General features: G+C 38.2%; 1 protein-coding gene across 2 annotated transcripts in view; it reads right to left on the bottom strand.

The window, feature by feature from the left end:
* The window catches only part of atp2c1 (ATPase secretory pathway Ca2+ transporting 1), a 40,258-nt gene extending 24,728 nt beyond the window's left edge, over positions 1 to 15,530 (bottom strand). Inside the window, exons 1-2 of one of the 2 annotated variants that reach the window (XM_084089030.1) lie at positions 15,457 to 15,530; positions 3,205 to 3,309 (exon numbers count right to left, since the gene is read on the bottom strand). In XM_084089030.1, coding sequence (XP_083945156.1) covers positions 3,205 to 3,309; positions 15,457 to 15,480 — 129 coding nt within the window. In that variant the 5' untranslated portion in view covers positions 15,481 to 15,530. Of the gene's footprint in view, positions 1 to 3,204; positions 3,310 to 4,857; positions 4,983 to 15,456 lie in introns of those variants that run through there. The other variant, XM_084089031.1, reaches the window with a different exon arrangement.
* Positions 15,531 to 15,549: the final 19 nt, after the last annotated feature.

Here is a 15,549-nt window from a genome sequence, read left to right as displayed (position 1 = left end):
ATCCGCAGTTCTGCCTAGCCAGCGCCTAGAACACGACAATGTAAAGAGTGACACTACGGTGCAATTTTAATGATATGAATATTTTCTAGAAAAAAAAATTCCAGATACAGCATAGTAATTTTTCATCGATTCTTGCACCCAACTAGCCTAGAAATCTAGACGCACCCTAGCGGCAGCAAAATGTATTTCGCAGCCAGGGTAGTCTAGCAACTCTCAATACACCTTCTAGCTGCAAAAACCTAAATTGGGTCAGGCCAATCACGTCGCGTATAGAGCAGGCGGGGCGGGCTTAACATATGACGACAGAGTTGCGACGGTTACCTGGCTGCCACTTGAAAACAAAGAATGGCAGCTGCTGATGGAGAACAACTTCAAATCGGCTTTGGCCACGACTCTGGAGGACTTGGAGTTAAGTTTTTCTTTGAGAAAAGAGCAAAGAACGGCACTTAAGTCATTCTTAAAAAAAGGAAGATGTGTTCGTCGTTTTGCCGGCCAGATATGGCAAAAGTTGAATCTATCAACTAAGCTCCGCTGTTGGGAAAACGCTCTGGTTGGTTGAAGCGCTGTCCTATTGCGTGCAGAGTGAATTTGAAAGACAGCCGTTTATCCCGCCCCTCGGAGTGAGCGTGTCTATGGTGAGTTTCCAGACCTAACATCTTGATGTAGGTCTGGCTTGCCAGGCTAGCACCCAACAACAAAACAAGATAACATTTAATAATAAAAATAATAATTTAAGCTCCTTATTATGTAGCCGAATCTGTGCTGGTTTGTATTGGCCGCCTCCAGTTTTCCGTTTGTTTTGCCTCCAGCTAGCGCCGTGACGTAACTGTGACGTCGGCGCAAAAGGGGTCTATAGGTTGTTGCTATACACTCAAAGGCCGCTTTCCGACCAAGTAGTTACAGGAACTTAGTTCTAGGAACTGTCCACTTCTAAACAGTTCTAAGAACTACTCTCCCCCAAACTCGGTTTTGCTGTTTGCGTTCGCACTGGCCAAGTGGCCATAGGAACTGGTAGGAGGGGTAAGGGAGTGACGCAAGCACAGTGACTTTTATTTTGACGGCGCTGAGAACGCCAGAGCAAACAATGCTCGCATCTTCTGTGTTTATTAGTTAGCGATCTGTCTAACAGTACTGTTTAATATGTTATTAGATAGAACTGTTATAGAAAGTAGACAGTATATGAAAAAAAGGTTATTAGCCTATGTCGTGTGGTTGATGTCCAGTGTTGCTAGCTGAGCAGATAAACAATCATGTTTGTCTTGGTCCCCTCAAAGTTGGATTTTCTCTTCAGAATAAAGGTTTAGAGGCCCATCTATCACTGTTTTCCATGTTTGTATAGTTAGTTTATGGAGTAAATATATAGGCTATAATCTGTGTGTTTACATATAACCATTTTAAAAATGGCGGGTGCTGATGTTCCGCGTGCGTTCGGCAAATCAGCGTACACTAACGTCACGGGTAGTTCCTATAGTGCTGGTTTAGACCCTACACTGAAGTAGGACCTAAATTAGTTCCTCCAAATGGAGTTCCTAGAACTAAAATCGTTCCTAGTTCCTGCAGGGGGAACACGCCGACATCCGGGTACTTTAGCCAATAGTTCTAGGAACTGTGAAAAGGTTCCTCCGGTCGGAAAGCGGCTAAAGTTTGAATATTTAAACAAATAGAACATGATCCAGGATCAAGATCCTGTCTTGTTCCTGAAACATAATTCCTATCAAACAATCATAGTCCTACCCCTTACCCTGGCATTAAAATCAGATGGCAGTACTGATCTAAGAACAACAAAGGATATTGACTTAAAGTCAACACTCAATTTAGTTCCTAGAAGTTCCTAGAAATTGTTTTCTGGAATGCCTGATTCTAATTGGTCAATTGTGGCATTCTGCAGTCAAATATTTATTTATTAGTATAGTAACTACTTCACATTGTTATCCTGATTTTCCTGCCTGAGTAATTTTGCAATAATTATGGACTATCCCATATCCCACTGGTCACATTTGTGACCAAAATTTACTTTTAAGTTTGAAGGGTCTAGAAAGAGTTGCAGATTTATTTTACTAGGGCTGGGTATTGGCAAAGATTTCACGCTTCAATTCACAAGCTTACGATTTGATTCAATTGCGATTCTCCATTAAATTCAATTGAATATTGATTCATTGAAGTAAATATCAGGTACAGTACATGACAAATGTTATTAAAATTATCTGATTTGTACAGGCTAACTACATTTAAATTACACAAAATGTAATATAAGTTTTTATAATAATAACTTTAATGACAATTATGTTTCTACTTGTTTTTTGAAATATAAACATTTAAATGGTGGCTGTCATAAAAACATGACAGATTTATTCAAACATACATTAAATATTGAAGAGCAGGTCAAGTATAAAATACAATGAATGTGTATACAGTGCATATAATATTAGCAAAATGCTACTCTCTAGAGTTCATTATCTAGCTGACTAACGAGTGTATGGCTATTAAATGACTTTTCTGAAGTAAATGTAACATTTTGTGACATTGTTTACAAGCGGTTTTGTTGACGTCTTTGTTGCATAGCATTCATTAAAATGCTCATGGTTGCATAGCAACGAACGACGCCACGGGAGCGCAAGCCTTTGGAAATGAGGAGAAAGCGGCACATCCGCACTAAGTTAGATGCGATATGTAAACGGCCCCTAAGATCTACGGGCGATGTGCGCGCATTTTAATGAAAATATCGAGCGCTCGCTATATCGAAAATTTTTATATTGTTACCGACAATGGTGTACCGCCGATAAATACCGATACCGTTTTATCGCCCAGCCCTACTTGGGCATTTGATTAAATTGCATAGAAACAGTCCAAACCACCATTAATAGTTCAAAATGTGGCATGGAAGAGATATGCAACTGTACTATGGTCAACAAACCCTTTTTTATAGTCTCTTTCGTAATCAACAACCCTGAATGAGTCAAGTCAAAACAAAGAATTCAACAATTCTGTAGCAAAATTACATTTTCTCTGATAATTATATAATTAAATAATGTTGTATGAATAGCATAATTGCAGGGAGTTGCTTTTTGTTAACTTGTGCAGCTATTAGAGCTGTCAATAAATGAAATATCTAATTGCAAATAATTCAAAACAAATTAACAGTTTAATACATTTAGTCCCTTTATAAGAAAATATCAAATAATGTGTGACATGAATATACTGTACCTGCAGTGTACAGGCAGCCTCGTTCACAGGTAGTTCACTGGCTTTTTTTGAAGTCAGTACTGGAACCATGGTCTCATTTTCACAGTGGGGTTGATAATCGGCAAGCTGAAAAAAGCGAAACAAAAATACATAAATACATTTTAAACAGATTAAAACACAACATCAACAGAGGAGGATGTTAACATCTAAAACTGATAACCCATGTGATCTCACAGAGAAAATGTCATCATAAACTAATCTCTCCTCAAAAAAACACGAGTGCAATGTACAAAAGGATTACAGGACCAGAAACTTTGACCCCTTCAGTGCTGCACATGGAAACCATAAAAAAATTATTATAAACTATTTTGACCAGACCAACCAGGCATAGGACGGAAGTAAAAATCATCTGAAACTTTCTCAAACTGCATAGACTTTCAGCTACAAAAAGCACCATTAGAGCAAGCCACAGCTGTGCCTCGGTCTGACTGGAGAAAGATTGTCCGACAGCAATAATGGAGCCCAACAGATGGACTGGAGCGCATTAGGGAAGAGAATGACATTAAAATCTAGATAGCCATGATGAACATCAGGTTCAGCCTCACAAAGAGCATTATGAACATCCTTGCAACATCCTATCCTATCTGCTTTGCTGCATATTGATCTGGTCAACTAACCAGAATCTTTTTTTCAACACCATCTGCCACTCAAACTCACAAACAAACATACAAAGGGTGATTCAATATCAGTAAACAACAAGCAGACAGGAAAAATATTATATATTTTCAAATATTCTGATGAAAACACGAGCAACACCTGCCTATGCAAAACTTGGTCGCTAAAGTGTTCTGGCTGGTTACTGAATTCAGCACCATCATTCCTTGTTCAATATTAGTTTACAAGAATGGGATCAGTATGTTTGTTATTTTTATATTATATTATACTTTTAAATATTCAAATATATGCACCCTTGGTGAGCAGAAGAGACTACTTTCAAAAACAAAGAAATCTTACCAACCCCAAAATTTGAACGGTAATGTAAGTCTATAGCATTTGAGGATTGCTTGAAAAACAACATTTTGACTTGTCAAGTATGAGCAATTGTAATTTTAATAGTGGCCAGGGTCAAACTACATTCTCTGCCAGTTTGTTTTTTCTAATTTCAGGAAGTTTCAGCTTCCCTTTGACCAATTATTTATGTTTACTATAACTTGTGATAGGTAGATGAACAGAAGTTAAGTTAATGAAATGTAGATATATTCTTGGGTCATTCGGAACTACCCAAGGTTAAATGTTCAGAGAGTTTATATTAGAGTGCTACGTTTTAAACAAACTAGGTTACAATGGAAAGAACCAAACAACCCAGATGGGTGTTTACATTTTTAGGCACAACATGCAAATCTAAACAAATTCTTGCTGTGACTAGATTTCAGGACACGGCTGCAAAAGAGACCAGACAGACAATTCGCTCAGAGCCCATTCTAAACACTCAGAGAAGTGAGACTGTCCTTTTAAAAGAGCTCCCCTCAGTAAGGATGTCCTTGTAAGTCGCTTTGGATGAAAGCATCCGCTAAATGAATGAATGAAAATGTCATTGGCAGTTGCCCTTCTAAATGACAACAAAGAGAAGGCGACAGAGAAGAGATCTTAAAAGAAATAGAAAATCAGGGCTACCTTTTACAGTCCGTATCATGTTATGCATCAAATCCAGCATGAATCTTACAGCGACTTATACATCAGCTTAGCATCTTGAAGTGTTACACATCATTCTTCCTGCACTTTCACTCAGCAGTTCCAGCGTAAAGCTAAACGTATCTTACTGAAGATCTAGTGAGTCTGAGCCTGAGCGGATTCCCATAATTAAGAGTGGCAACAGCTTAAACCTGGATGAACCAATCCCTTGTTCTCACCTCTCTCTGAACAGACTCTTTAAACTAATGAATAAATGCTATCTGAGCTATCCGGGTTAATTTGCAAAATGATGGTCCTAGAGATGTCATGATTCCTCGATTTAATTCGAGTACTACATTTTTAAAAGTCCTTGATTGCTTCGATTAACCGGCAAAATACCGCAAATGGTGCATTCCACAGATGAGAATACATGAACCGCATTATTAGACCATTTTCAAAGGCTGCATGATATATTAAAACCATTTAAAAATCATAATATAACATAGTGCTATTGTGAAATCCAAAAGGCTGCGATTCAGTTAAATAAATCTATGCGTTGCGGGTTCCTGGGTGAAGTGCGGTACTCCATTTCTGCATATGCTGCAAGTTAGTGTTGCTTACAACGTTCATCTGAGAATGCAACGTGTGCCATAACATAAATCATTTATACACCTAAGCCAACACAGGAGAATACATCAATATGTTTCTAAATATACTATATTGCATGTTTTGATGTCTACATGTTCTTGTTGTTCTTGTCAGTGGCTGCAGCATCGTAAAGTGGCCAAATATTAAAGATTAAGTGGACATTTGAATTAAATGATTGTTGCCCAATATTAAACAACGATTTGATCATGCTGCATGTGTAACAACAACAATCACCAGGTTGTTGGCGCCCTCTGTAGGCATTTGTTATAATACGTAATGCACATAAAGGCTCGTTTCCACTGAGCAGTACAGTACGGTACGGTACAGTACGGTACGGTTCGGGTCTGTTAACCATGATCTGGCTAGCGTTTCCACTGCCAACAGTACCCTTACTTGATAGGCGTGGTGTTTCGATCGACGTAATTTTCGCGCGAAGAAGAACATAGTAAACTACAATGGATGACATACAGCAGATCTTGTTCTTGCTCCTCGACATGTTTGTCACAAGAAGACAAGCGCCGACATTAGGCTTTTCTCAATATTAAGTACGCAAAGTTTGTACTTGCCATGTGCGACTCACTCCTACATGCACATGGTACAGCGCGTTCTTAAAAGCGTCACTCAGCTCGCTCTGCTACTCCGGTTATCTCTGTTACTCTGTATGTACAAATTTAAGCTACAATAAAACGAAATATGTTATAAAACACTACTCTGCCTCTTTTCGTTTTCATTTAAATAAATTAAACATTATAGGGACACAAATGTGGTTCATGCGCAACGCATATTGATTATTCACTGCACGTTATACGTTATTCTATTTATAACAAAACGATTTAAAACACAACCCTAACGTTACCTCTTTTCGTTTAAATAATAAAAAAAATTACACATTACAGGCAATATATGCATTTGTACAAATGTTGCAATAAACATCAGTGATAATCTTGTAATAAGAAAATGACAAGAAACCATATTTCTTTTTGTAAAATTTCAGTTTTATAAATAATAGCCAATATAAAAGTTTAAGTAAAAGGTACAAGAAGCTATACAATAAGAAATAAAGCAAACAATTCAGTCAAATGTCCAAATGCTGCGCTAGTCTAACATTACAACAGTAAAGTTAAATACAAATAGCCTATAATATGAAACTAAACTTAGCCCTCAGTCAAAACGATTGACAGGGAATGAATTATATATTCACGAGACCAAAGATCGCCCGTTAGGTCTGCACAAGACGAATTATATCTCATGTTTAACCACTACCGTCGGAGTCATCGGCGAACGTCAGAAGAACTAACTTAGCCGAGGAAAGGCTCATCCAGCCGGGAAACATGAGCGCCGAGCGCCCGCTGATCGCATGGATCTCACAACCGGGGAAAAACAAATCATCTTTATAAATAAACCACAGATTAGAGCTTTAAACAACTACATTCTCGCCTGAAAAACTCTTAAAATTACATTTCGTGACACAGTAACAGTATATTATATTAAACTGTATATAAAAAAATGGCGCTTCTTATGTTGTCATTCCCCTCGTAGCACGCGCAAGTGACGATTCTCTGTCAACCAATCAACGTCCTGCAGTGAGTCTAGCTCCACCTTTTAGTACCGTACCACTGTGCTAGGTACCCCAACGGAAGGGTACCCAAAAAGTGGTACGGTACGGTTCGGCTTTTTGGTACCATTCTCAACTTTTGGCAGTGGAAACGCAAATAAAAGGGTACCGACCCGTACCGTACCGTACCGTACCGCTCGGTGGAAACGCGCCATAAGTTGACTGTTTATATTTTATATATTACATTGTGGATTTTAAGAGTGTTGGCCAATAAACCCATATGATTACTTGCTTTTTAAACTTTATTTGAAACTTTTTATTAAACCGATTATTCGTCAAAATAACTGACCGATTACTTGATTACTTAGCCTAAATAATCCTTAGTGACAGCTCTAGATGGTGCTGTACCGTGGTACATTTTTGTACCATGCAAATACCGGTATAAAATGCATACCTACTCAGAAACACCCTGACACTTTATCATTGTCTGCTGTCATTCGCAATTGTGAACATTACTTTTGGGATAGCAGTTTGACTTATAATTTATTCCAAAATCAAGTTTATGCACAATTTAAATATATTTTAGATGTTTAAAAAAATAGGTATCACAGTGTTTATTTGTCTAACCGGTCCCCAAAAAATAAAAATTAAAAAAAGGTTAGGGTCGGTACGATTTTTTAATGTTTTTAAAATAAGTCTCTTATGCTCACAGAGGCTGCATTTATTTGATTAAAAAAAAAAACCCAGTAAAAACCTATATTGCGAAATATTATCCCAATTTAAAAGAACTGTTTGCTTCTTAAATATATTTTAAAGTGTAATTTATTCTTGTGATGGCAAAGCTGAATTTTCAGCATCATTACTCCAGTCTTCAGTGTCACAGAAATCATTCTAATATGTTGATTTGCTGTTCAAGAAACATTTCTGTGAAACAGTTGTGTGGCTTATAATTTTTGTGGTTAAAACATTTATTTGACATTTATTATACACCTCTGAAATATTAGTTTGTCAATTTTGATCAATTTAATGTGTCCCTTTTCAAAAAAAGAAACCTAGATTATCAATTAACTGATGAGCTATGGTAGAGTTCTTAAATTATATTCACGCTTGTGTTCAATAATAAAAAAAGACAATTAAGAAGCGTCATGCCAGGTTTGACGTCATTAAACACCATTGATTCTTGCATCTTTTGTAATTTGTAATGTAGTCGAGTTTGAAAACAACAGTTTGCAGTTGTTGTATATTAGCTACTTTTCTGGTACATTTTGTCCATCCACTTTCTTTGAATGGAAACAGAAGCTCTGACATTCTACTGAAAAAAAAAGAATAAAGAAAATTGGTTGGAATAACCTTTAACATTTTTAGAGATCTAATAATAGTTCAACATCTCTCTAACTGTATTAGGAATATGATGTGGCTCTATAATAACCAAGATGTGCTATTTGATTGACAGTTTTTCCTCTACATTTACATCGTTTTAATAGTAAAACTCTAAATCAGTTACTGACAATTGTGATATCGAAAGCAAGATCAGCCATTTAACTTCTCACTTTAGATGGTGACACACATCTAAAATAAATAAATAAATAAATCAAGCTTTAATTGTTTTTGCATCTCCCGGGACCCCGATCTGGGTCTCAATTACAAACTGTGCCTGGTTCTCCCTCTGACAGAATTGGGCCAAGCGCAGGTTCAAGGCCATACAGACACAGAACAAACTGCTCTCTCAGGGTTCTCCATTAGATGATCGAGACTGATCGTCTGCAGGCCGCTGAGAGGCACAAGGTCACATTCACTCTAGCAGAGCCTCCACGGAGTTGAAACCGCACCCTCTCCCATCAACCTCTCTTCACCTTTTCCAACTGTTCTAGGGTAGGAGCTTACGTATGTGGTATGAAAAGAATCTGTTAAGAAATGCTTAGTGCACAAAAACAAGAAGGAAAAATGCAGTTCACCTCAGCGCCAAGCCCCAGCCATGCCCTTAACAAACCTCTATCTGACAAGTTGAGCCTTACACAATGCTCCTAAACAAACCAGAACACAAATACACATGAAATTGTCTTTGAATAGCCACACCTCTATTTCTTTGATTTTCACCAGTCTATGGAAATTCTTGGACATTTGATAGTCAAAAGTCAAGGGGAGGGGAGATCTTTATTCCTTTGCTTTGTGTTGTGTTATGTAATATGTTGTAGGTCAGTCTGCATTGTTCCTCAGTGCATTTCAGTCCTTCTGTTTGTGAAAAAAGTGTTGACCACGTATCTATTAGAGTAAGAGACACAGAGAGAGAGTAAGAGACACTCTCTTAGAGAGAGAGAGAGAGAGAGAGAGAGAGAGAGAGAGAGAGAGAGAGAGAGAGAGAGAGAGAGAGAGAGAGAGAGAGAGAGAGAGAGAGAGAGAGAGAACAACAAAAACACATAATTAATTTCTCTCTTACCATGTGCAAAGCTGAACAGAAGTCGGGTTGGGCGATGCACAGAAACATTCTAAATGTTTTCAATACTATGAATAAATAATAAAAAAAAATGTACCAACATCGTGAACACCTACAGACTGTGCCTTAGATATTTTACAGTTCTGATTGGCTTGCATGGCTTTATCCTTCTTTATCCTTATATTCGTTTCTCTAAATATCCGGCTATGTGTAAATGTGGCCTTTAGGGTGGTCTTTATTTTTAAAGTCTCCAATTGACCCTTCGCAGGGAGCCTGATTGACAGGTGATCTGACCAATCATACTTCGCCATCCACCATTTTGTCCGACAAAGCAGTCAGGAGAGTTAGTAGATTAACATGGGAGGATTTGAACTTGAAAAACGGAGTGTACTGACATCTTTCCGTGATTAAAACAACATTCCTTCTTATGTTTGTTCATGTTTATTTGAGGCTATAAATAAACTAGAAGGAAGAGATGATCGGTTCACGATCAGCTTTAACTGATGTTCTACAGCGATCTGTCACGACACATTAAAGAGACACAAAACGGTATTTATTGTTTAAATTTCTTTTAAAAAATGACCAAATTTGAAAGGTGAGACTTTGTTTAATATGTTTAATATCAAACGTAACTGAAAAGTAACCTGATCTGTCCTGTCTGTCAGCGTGTTGTCAGTCTCCTCTCTGCTCCGCGATGTATTTTTCACTGCGTGAGAACATGGTGTGGCGTGAGAACGGCGTAGCTTGTCGGACATAGCGACAGTAACTAAGGTCTTTGCGAATGGTCAATTATCATGCTCTTAACCCTTCAAATTGTTCCTTTATATAAGAAAATACAGCATGCCAATTTTTATGGCAGTAACATAATAATTACTGGTAGCTCAATAGCTTTAAACTTTCTGAGATTTTGATGATTTTCGTAAAAACAGATCATTTGAATTGGTATTGTACCTGGCTAGTAAAATTCCAAAAAAATCTCCATAAAAGCATCTAATGCACCATATATTCCTAAATATGTATTTTAGATACATATCTCAGTTTACTTATTGTAGAAACTAAATCCAAATTAATCCATCCATGACCCGGTTTAGCAGAATTACCTTTCCTGGTGGAATCAATACATATTTCTATTGATGATCACCTTGGTTACTGTTTGGGTTTAGAGCACATTTTTTGGTTTAAAAAATTACATTACGTTCCTTGAAATTGACGCGGAACTTTGGCCGAATCAAGCAGATTATCAGGAGGCACAGGCAACCATACATGCAATGAAAGTAGTCAATGATCACGCCGAGAGAGGAGTGGCTCTGATTCAAGAATACAATGGCTATCTCACACACTCTGAAGAACAACTGCAGTTTCTCCTTCATGTGGTGGAAGATCACCGACAGATCTATCCAAACTGCAAAAAGTCAACACTGGCTGCTGAGCATCAGAAATGAGGGATTGTTGAAAGCTTTTTTTGAGATTGTTGTCATTGTTGTCATGTCAGTGTTGCTCTGATTTCAATCAAATGTAGTTCATTTGCAGCAACTTTTAATATTACTTGCATATCACAGTAACGCCGCACAGCTTAACATAGGCAATCTTCCACATGATTGAGCTACCTCTAAATATCATTTTTTTGCCAACATTTTTGCATATTTCTAATTTTGAAGTTAAAAGGAACAGTTTAAGAGGTTAAGACACTAACATTTTGCACACAAAAAAAAAATTGGACTTGATAAGGACCACCAGTGGCCTTATTATTCCAAGATATTTTTAGAAATGTCTCAGTATTTTTCATCCATAAAATGGAACTCAGTTGTCATCAAAAAATATTTTATGCGTTTCAAAGATGAAAAAAGTAAAAGGTTTGGAATGACATTTTGAGTGAGCTATCCCTTTAAGTATTGGTGAAATATTATAAGAAAAAAACATGTGATATGATATTATTGACACAGCCCTACTAATAAGTATATGAAGTTATGAACAGTGCTTATAATGCCCTATTAAGCACAAATAATAAGATGAGAATACAACATATCCTGAGAAAGAGGTCTATTTGGTGTGTTAGTGACCAAATTAAAAGGAGTAAACCTTGATTCCTTATTTACAAAGCGGATTCAGGATGCAAATTCAGCATAAGAACAAATAAAAGATTATCATTTACAATGGAATAAGTCCAGGCTCAGAGATCATACAGTTCAGCGAAAACAAAAAGCACTATTGTCAACTTTGAGAGTCTTCTCTGAGAAGTGTTGTTGAAACAAGAACAGAGCTTCCCACAGAGAAAGAAAATCTTTTTTTCTCCAAAACCAAGGTAAACAAGGGACCAAATATCCCAGCACTGGCTGCTCAGCGGTGGGAAAATAGAAAGATTGATTCCACTTGTGAAAATACCAAACTAAAACTTTCAGGATTGCATCACAATGTTATACTGAAACACATGCCTTACTTCCCAATTAATTTCACAAAAACTTTTGTTCTGAATTTGTTGTTGCACTTCCTTAAAATTGTGCATTTCTGAACAAGACTGGGTTGGGCCCCCATCACACCTATCACACCTGTGAAAATACATGCATGATTCAATATTAAAATGTCGATACAATGTAATGTATTTTCTCTGTCTCTTGTTTTAAATTATGTTGTCCCGTTATTATGCTTGTTGTTGTCATCTGTTGACGTTGTACAAGCAGAATGTGGCGGTTGGTCGGTGTGGTATTAGTCCCGCCCCTCCTCCACTGTGATTGGACAGTTGGGTAAAAAGTGACAGTGATGAGCATCACTTTTTTTTTCTTTTTTTTTTTTTTTAACGCGGCGCTCCCATTGAAAACAATTGAAAAAATATGCCAGCCGCGTTAAAAAACGCTTTGGTGGACAGGACACACGGCCTATGCGCCTCAGACGCCTCGCGTTTTTGCAGTTGAAAAAAAAAGCAACTTCGAGCGGAAAAAGGGCCCGACGTCATCACTTTTTTTCTTTTTTTTTATAGCGATCGCGATTAGACTGACTGGACAGCTGACTCAGTGGTTGCTTAGCAACATAAAAACGCAGCGCACTGCCAGTTCTGTGTGATTGGGCCCGATTGGCAGTGCTGTGTGCCTCGCGTTTTCGAACCTGAAAAACACGCAAGGTGTGATCGGGGCCTTAGGGTATAAAACAAACAGCGACAAAAATCAGTAACCACACACTTCCAGAATTTTCTCAATCTTCAATCTGTCTCCTAAAGCTAATGGGAGCTTCACAAGTTAAATGCACTGCATAGTTATATATAGATGGAGCAGGGGCTGCTGGGACAGAAAGCAGTTTATAATCTTCCTCCTGGCTGTCCTGACAGTGCCTACAGGCAGAGGCTCTCTGGAACTATTAGATAGCAGAGAGATGTCAGTCCACAAGTGCTGTGAAAAACAGAGAGAAACAGAGGACAGGGCAGCGGCAGAGAGGGAAATCCAGTGGAATGAGGCGGTCTTCTTCACACACGCAAATCCCATAACACACACATGGAAAGAGCAAACATATACCTTACTCATCATCATCATCATCCAAAAGGTGACCAGTCAGACACCCACTAAACTCTCCCTCACCTCCTCAATCATACACAAACACATCATACTGTAATGATCAGCATTGCACAGAACTATTGGGTATTACTTCAGCCTGTAGAGCGCAACACTGACCGCCATAATACAATTTGTCACAATTAACCAGCGACATAACTAGTGGTTTCTTATTAAAACTTGTGTGAAACGGAGAGAATAAACTTAAAACGAACCTGGTTCACTTCACTTTTGTTCAATACGCATTTAATAGAATCGTCTCTAATCACACTGTCTGAGAAACAACGGCTTTCAGAGTTTGCTTATTTATACAACCTTTTTCTTAATTAACTAGGCTAACTGTAGGAAATTAAATTAACACAACTTAAAAAAAAAAAATGTTTAAGACACAAAGAATTGATGCAATTTGAGTACAAAAATCACAATATTACATTGAATCTGCACAGGCCTAAATGTTAAGTCCAAATCTCAATCTGCACATAAGGTGTGTTCATTTTATGTTGTTGTTAAAAAACAATCTCTCTATAGATATAAAGAAAGGGGAGTTCACTTCCAGAAACCTATTGTTGTGCTCTATTATTGCCTATTATTATATACCGTATTTTCCGGACTATAAGTCGCTCCGGAGTATAAGTCGCATCAGTCAGAAAATGCGTCATGAAGAGGAAAAAAACATATATAAGTCGCACTGGAGTATAAGTCGCATTTATTTAGAAATTTATTTCACAAAATCCAAGACCAAGAACAGACATTTAATCTGGAAAGGCAAGTTATTTAACTACACAGTAGCACACAGAACAACAGGCTGAATAGGTGTCCGGTATGTTAACGCAACACATTAACAGTTATTCAGCTACACAATAGCATAAAGAACATATACCTGGGAGGCTGAATAGGCTAAATTAACATAAGCCAGGGAGTCCAACAAGCAAGTTACCAGTAAACAAGTTCACCAAGCTCCCGCAATCTCATTCCACATCACTGAATCCATTGAATTTTCTTCATATGGTGTCGCTTCTGAATAACTCCGCCAACTAGAGCGCCCTCTCGCGGCTGTAGACGGTAATGTTTTCTCTTGGTTCATCTCCGTCTGAATTAATTTTGATATATAAGTCGCACCTGAATATAAGTCGCAGGACCAGCCAAACTATGAAAAAAAGTGCGACTTATAGTCCGGAAAATACGGTAACTAGTGGCTCACATTAACTAATCACGTGACACTCGACTGGTTTTCTGTTTCACTTGCAGGCGCATCAGAAAACGCAGAAATATGTTGATAGTCTAACATGACGAGTCTGTGGCAACAATGCTATAGATCATAATGAACATACTATTGCAACATGCATGTCTGCAAATTACAACGACACCTATGGCACGCAATAACTGCTAGAAAAACCTGCTTGACTTCGGTAATTTGACTTGATCAAGTGTTTAAAAATCTCGAACTTGCCTACAATGCCTAAACATGCTGTCTAGGCAGGCATCTAACTAAGTTTTGAGAGACAGCCTACATGAATGCATTGCATTCCCTCTGCCAGAGCACGATGAACTGGACTTTTTGTCATTGGTGCTTGTACAAGCCTCTAGTCAAACACACCCCACAGTGGCAATGGACTTTAAACACTGCATTAGCCAGAGAACGACGGCAGGTTGGCTGGGGTGCAGTTTAACTACTCATGTGATGCTTATTTGGTTACTCTGAGGCCTATTTCTCGAAATAATACAGTAGTTCCTGCCCTGTTTGTTTAGGTGCCGATAGCAGATATAACTTAACTGTAGATAACATCTGAAAAATCAGGACACTTTTGACAGGATGTAACTATAAAGTGCGCGCTACTGTATGTAAGATAAAACCGCTAAAATCTATATTTTTTTCAATGCTCTACTACAAATATATGTGTTACATACGACCAAAATAAACCAATTCAATCCCTATTCTTTGGCTGGATGTATCACTTATTCTCACTCTCAACTAAAGTTTCAAGCGTCCTTAGCCGGAAATGCGCTTAAGTGCATCCTACTGATTTCATCTATAACACTAATACATGTCACGCGAGACGGTTAACGTTAACTGGTTATTTTGGTAGGACACTGACAGCACAGCACATGACGGCTGACCTTAAACCTTCTCCCGTCGCTTTTCTAGCCTGTGTACGTTGCTTTCCGTTGAAGCCGTTAATTTGAATGACGGTTGCTCGCCGAGCGCGAGCGGCGACAGCATGCTTTCTGCTAATGTTTAAATCACATCAGCGGGCTTCTAATTATGTTTTAGCTGTGTTTCATGGCATACATTCACACACAACGTTGTGTGGAGTAACGTCTAAACAAACGAGGCTTTGTCTGAGCCTCGCAGTGGGTATTTTAGAGCGCTATAAAGCCGGGAATGGCTCACGGAAAAAGGAAAAATGTCTTTTCTTGAAACTTACCAGCGGGTCCTTTTTCTTTTGCATCTTCCGTGAGCTTTCGTCGAGTCTGCCTTGACGGCCACTGATGGCGTAATCGCGCAGGGCACGCAAAAG

Source organism: Abramis brama (genome assembly GCF_963993115.1).
Source record: "Abramis brama genome assembly, chromosome: 17".
In the NCBI taxonomy this organism is placed as follows: domain Eukaryota; kingdom Metazoa; phylum Chordata; class Actinopteri; order Cypriniformes; family Leuciscidae; genus Abramis; species Abramis brama.
This window is presented reverse-complemented; position numbering and strand designations above follow the sequence as displayed.